This window comes from Sorex fumeus, unplaced genomic scaffold, assembly GCF_029834395.1.
Source record: "Sorex fumeus unplaced genomic scaffold, SorFum_2.1 ptg000265l, whole genome shotgun sequence".
NCBI lineage: Eukaryota > Metazoa > Chordata > Mammalia > Eulipotyphla > Soricidae > Sorex > Sorex fumeus.
Genome location: NW_026606322.1, coordinates 31646501 through 31652500, shown reverse-complemented (window position 1 = coordinate 31652500; position 6000 = coordinate 31646501). Strand labels below are relative to the sequence as shown.

At 40.6% G+C, this 6000-nt stretch overlaps 1 protein-coding gene across 4 annotated transcripts in view; it reads right to left on the bottom strand.

The window, feature by feature from the left end:
- Positions 1 to 6000, bottom strand: part of GRIK1 (glutamate ionotropic receptor kainate type subunit 1) — a 489681-nt gene that overhangs the window by 64123 nt on the left and 419558 nt on the right. For 2 of the 4 annotated variants that reach the window (XM_056109201.1, XM_056109204.1), the window contains exons 8-9: positions 4245 to 4352; positions 1852 to 1896 (exon numbers count right to left, since the gene is read on the bottom strand). In XM_056109201.1, coding sequence (XP_055965176.1) covers positions 1852 to 1896; positions 4245 to 4352 — 153 coding nt within the window. The remainder of the gene's footprint in view (positions 1 to 1851; positions 1897 to 4244; positions 4353 to 6000) is intronic. The other 2 variants (XM_056109202.1, XM_056109205.1) reach the window with 1 other exon arrangement.

Sequence of the window (6000 nt, the reverse complement as noted above, 5' to 3'; positions counted from 1 at the left end):
CAGCATTGCATAAAGCACCCAGAGTCTCAAGCTGGATTAGTGTAATAAGCTCCTTCTTTTTTTGAGTGCCGGTTAGTTTTTCTCTATTTACTAGCATCAAGGAGAGGAGATTGCCTTCCCTATGCCTTTACTAGCCTCATTCACTGAAGATTAAAACAAAGTTATTAAACTTTTTTTTCTTTTTTAACTTCAAGGATTTTTTTTTTTTTTGAGCTCATCTACTGAACACTACCAAGAGGGATATAGCGTTTTGACCATAGGGAGAAACTGTTTACACTTTCTGTGACTTAACTGATCATTCAAAAGATAAAAGCAAACCTTACAAAAAAATGTTCCAGATGGGAAATTTGAAGTCGTTTAAGGTCCGTTCCCTCAGTCCAAGGGATATTTTAGAAAGTCATTTTCAAGGGAGAGTTAAACAGCCTGTTTCCATATCCCTGGGATAGTTTCCTGATCCAGCTGCTTCTAATGTCTAACATTTGCTTACATAATACATCTATGCGCATTCCTTGATGATATGATACTGTACAATAAGCTATGAAATAGTGGCTGTTATAATTTGCAAGATAATATCATTTTCTTTCCCAAGTCTCCTAATGGGTTTGTCCTCTGGAAACCATGATTCCAAAACAAATTGTGAGACAATTGGCAATGACAAAGAGACCATGCAGAACAAAGGGAGCTCAGAAGAAAAAAGACTTTCTGAAAAATGGTTCCTGTTTTGTGGTGGTGACATTGAAGGAGCTGGTCTATCATTTTGAACTTCAGCTTGTGTGACCTGTCTGGTGGATGAAATCTATGTTGGTTTTTATACCCCTCAGGGGGAAATAGTGATTTTATTTAATCATTATTATTATTGGTAAAGGTAAAGGTAAAGGCCCTCCCGTTGATCGTCGATTTGCTCGAGTGGGCCCAGTAACATCTCCATTGGAGACTTTGTTGTTACTGTGTCTGGCATATCGAATACTCTCAGTAGCTTGCCGGGCTCTCCGAGAGGGGCGGAGGAATTGAACTCGGGTCGGCCATGTTGGCCGCTTGTAAGGCGAACGCCCTACCACTGTGCTATCGCTCATTATTATTATTATTATTATTATTATTGCTTTTTGGGTCACACCCGGTGATGCACAGGGGTTAATCCTGGCTCTTCACTCAGGAATTACTCCTGGCAGTGCTCAGGGGACCGTACGGGATGCTGGGAATCCAACCCCGATTTGCTGCATGCAAGGCAAATGCCCTGCTCGCTGTGCTATCCCTCCAACCCTGGGAAATAGTGATTTTAGAGAGAATATATATGGATGGTGGCACAGCAGAGCCTGGCAAGCTACCCATGACATATTCTGTATGCCAAAAACAGTAACAATAACGGGTCTCATTCCCCTGACCCTGAAATAGCCTCCAATACAGCAGCATTGAGAAAGACAAGAAAGGAGAGACTTCTAAAATCTCAGGGCTGGGACGAATGGAGACGTTACTGGTGCCTGTTTGAGTAAATAAATGAACAACAGGATGACAGTGATACAGTGATATATGGATGGTGTCTGCTTCCACTGTAGTCACCTGCTTCCGGTCCTAACACACACATCCTGCCGGGGAGACACAAACATATCTTTGGGAAATACTGAACCCATCATTACTAAATCCGTTGCATGTCTATTTTCAATTCATGGATAATATGGCTGAGAGACAGTTTATTTGATCACCCCTGTTGTCCATTATTGCCTTGAAACTGCAGTGGGATGTTTGTTCTTCTGGCAAACCTGGAATGATGAAGGCTTAGACTTTGCCAGTTTTCCACCCCGCTCCCAAATGTCCTATGTTTTTTGTTTGTTTGTTTTTTGACAGAGTACAAACCTTCTTCCACACTTTATATAAGTGTTTAGACACTTCGCCAGCAGCCTTGGTTTTCAGAAAGAAAAATAAAAATAGCACTTAATTAAAAAGAGCATGGCACCCAGTAGATATCATGGTATGCACAGGGTCGGTGTTAAAATACCCTAGCTATTGTTTGGAAGCTTGCTTCTTAACTCCTCAGAAATTCTGAGAACAGGTAAAGAGACAAGGATTGGGTCTCACAGAAGTTACTTCTGCTCGGTGGGTTTTCTCTTCTCCTTTCATGCATGAAAAATTGACTTCAAGTTCTTTTGTGCATGCACAGTGATGCTGTGGAGTTAAAAGGTCCTTGTAGACCCACTCAAAGCATTTGTAACAAAAATCTATACACACACAAACACACACTAACTTTGCACACATTATTCTGAAATAAGAAGAAAGCATGCTTCTGATGATTTGTTTGATTATGGACCTCCAAGCAGTAGAAACTTGAGTGTGTTGAGGAAATAGCCCCCTCACAATTGTCCCTGTGAACTCTATTATGGTGCAGGAAAATATTGTGCATTTCCCGCCCTTGCCTCATGAGTGAGCTGGGTTGGCTTTGCCTGAAGGCTTCAACAGCCTTCTCAGAAAATCACCTGAAGAAAGAAAAAAAATTGCAAACAATGAAGAGATAAGAAACAGATTGAGAAAACACTCTCATCTAATTCGATTTTGCTTTTGATGGAAAAACACCAAGAGTGTGTGCATAATATTTCAGCGTCTAAATAGCTGCACACATAGAACAAAAGCTTGATCTCCTTCATCATCCATCTGAGCCAAAAAAATATGTCTCCTTAACAGCGTTTTTTCTCCTCCTTCAGTGCTGTACATTTAGAGAAGTGGAGGAAGGGAGAGGCATGCATAGAGGAGCAGACATTTATTTTCCTTAAAGGACATGATGGCTTTTAGCTCATAACAGGTATTCCTCTGTTATTCTCAACCCAGTTCCATTATGGGGTCTGGGTGGATGCAGAGTGCTCTGTTAGAACATGGTCAACTATTGGAAAACCAGGAGAGGGTCCGAAACAGAAGGGAGTAGTGTCGGCGTGGGGGAGGCATATTTTCCAAACTGTAGGCTAATTATTACAAACATTTTGACACCAGTGGTCATCCTCTATTGCATTCAAGCTAATCTTTGTTAATTTTAGTTAGGTTATTGATGGGTGAGTGGGTGGGGGGGAGGCATATTTAGAACCTAAAAAACAAAAACAAAAAAGAATATCTCAGTTAAAAAAAAGCAATAATACAGAAATGAAAACCTTATTTCATTTTAAAAACCAACCCAACAACTTCAACTATGTAACTGTGTCCCACAGCTGCTCTTTCATATGAAGTATACCTTCTGGTCCACTACAGTGAACTAAATGTTAGATTATAGAGAGCTGATGTTCAGACAGTTGTTTTGGGGTTTTCAAACATATTTTTTCTTTGAGGTTCTACAGGGCAAAACAGTAACACTACATGAGAATTAATTCCAGTGGCCTGTTATGGATACTCTAGTTGGTAGAATTAAATACAACAGAGAGACAAAATATTTTTAAATGATTGTTAATATTAACATTATTATCTAAATAAATGCTTTTGCATTGTTCTTAATTGTAGGGCTGGAGCAATAGCACAGCGGTAGAGCGTTTGCCTTGCACGCAGCCAGCCTGGCTGAGCCGAGTTCGATTCCTCCGCCCCCTCTCAGAGAGTCTGGCAAACTACCAAGAGTATCTTGCCCACACGGCAAAGCCTGGCAAGCTACCCATGATGTATTCAATACGCCAAACACAGTAACAACAAGTCTCACTATGGAGACGTTACTGGGCCCGCTGGAGCAAATCGAAGATCAACGGGAGGACAGTGACTGACAGTGTTCTTAATTGTAACTAAACGGGGTTTTAACCTTTGAAGGAGTGAGAATCCTACAAGAGAACTCAACATTAAAATAATCTCAAGAACTGTTTTCTTTCTAAAATGAAGTTTGTTAGGCTGGTTGGCTCCGGTAAGTCTTTTCTTTACTCCTTTATTCTGCCCCTCCATCACCAACATCAAAATGGGTGCAGTTGAAATTATTTTCTGGATGTCATCACAAAGACAAATTTTTGACAACTCCTCTAAGCCTAAACTCAGTTGCTGAAGAACTTGGAGAAATGGGGTGACAATATCTACCCATAGAGTCACACAGGTAAACATAAGAAAAAGGTAATCATTTATTATTACTATTAAGGAATACAATACTTTAAAATTTGCAGATCAGGGAAAGAAATCTAGAAAACTGTCTCTAAAGAACCACGTTCAGAGTCTCATTGCCTTACTTGGCCATGCAATTAAAATGTTTTAACAGTGCTTTTTATTTTACTTTTTCCATTTATTAGCAAGGAGATTACCTTTTCTGTTCCTTCCTCTTTGAGACTAATAATATCCAGATCAAAATCCTTCCTCAAGCCATCAGTTTTATTGAAGGTGATACGCCCAGTCAAGCCATCCCACCGAGTCTATGGATAAAGGAAATCAAGAAGAATGTGGCATTACTGTTTAACACTCATCATAATGCTAACACCATCCAACCTTTAATATCTCAAAGCCATCACAGTATCCAATTATTCAGTTCCAGCACCGTGTTATAACCACTGCAGTGGTTCAGTAACCCTAGAGCCTAGCACTTCACTGTTTTATTAGCACTCATTTACTTTGCCACTGCATCTCAGCATCAGTCAAATCTGTATTAGTGGCGACTGGAATGAATAGTATGGGAAAATGCAGGTGAAGTCATCTGCACATGGAGTAAACAAAGCCTTCAAAGTCTTAAGATGCTGTTTTCCAAGGTCAATTCAGAATTTTTCTTCAGGGAATGGGCTCTCTCATTTCTGTGTTCTGTGTAAAGGAATCATTCAGTGAAGATACTCAATTTTTATGGTGTTTGTGATGAATCCAGTATCCTGTACTTATGATGTGAGTTTGCTGTGGCTTCTTTTGTCACTTGTTTTTGCACCCATGGTGGCTTAACATAACAGGGGAGTAGCACTAGAAGCGAAAATCAATCTCAGTATGACAAGGAGAAATATATGTTGAAGCTCTACTGGCGACTGGGAAAGTCTGTATTTTGTCTTTTCCTGAACTGTGTCTTGTGGCCGCCCTAGTCCACCTCTGTGGTCATATCAGGCACCCTAGTTTCTTCTTTGTCTGTGTAGTTTTCCTTATTTGCCTCTTAAAAGAATTCTTGTGATTATACCTAGGGCCCTGGCGAACAATCCAGCACAATCTCCTTAGTAGTTCAGCTTTAACATAGTTCTCTGCTTAGTCTCACAGCTACTTGGGGGCGGGGGGGAGGGTTGTGTGTCTAGTAGTGCTTATGGAATGCCAGGAATAAATCTCAGTGTTTTGCCTATGCCAGGGGTAAGAGCTTTGTGCCACTTGAACCATACCCTCTGTTCCCACAGAGTTCTTTTTAACCTTGTAGATTTGCATTTACAAAAACATTGACAGGACCCAGGGATTAGGACATGGATATCTCCCAGGGATTAGGACATAGATATCTTAATGGGGAACTGCTATTACACTTAGCGATGTCATTTTAAGAATTAAAATTCACAGATCTCTAGTCCTGTGAATAACACACATTGATTGACTCATGAGTTTCAAAGGCTCATGAGTTTCAACCTTTCCTTTGGGAGGAGTTCTCCCAAGTGGTGTTCAGTAATATAGGGCTCCTCTCCGGGGTTCTCTTAATGGAGAAGATAGTTCAATGCAAGAACCTGAGAATATGTCTGTTGAACAAATTTACTGCTTTGGAGGCAGAGAGATACAGAAGAAAGATTATAAAGTTGTCACTGTGAATGGGTTTGAATATATGAAGAATCGTATCAGGCCACTTACTTAACCTGAACCTGAGTTCTGTTGAGTTGCAGTGTTTGATTCATGGAGGGTGTGTGTGTGTGTGTGTGTGTGTGTGTGTGTGTGTGTGTGTGTGTGTGTGTATGAGATTGAGGAAAGGGGGAAAAGAAGGAGATATTTACATGGCACATAATACAACACTTTATACTTTTTATTCTTATTTTGGGGGCCATACCCAGCAGTGCTTAGGGCTTCCTCCTAGCTCCACACTCAAAGATCTACTCCTGGTAGACCCGGAGGACCATATGG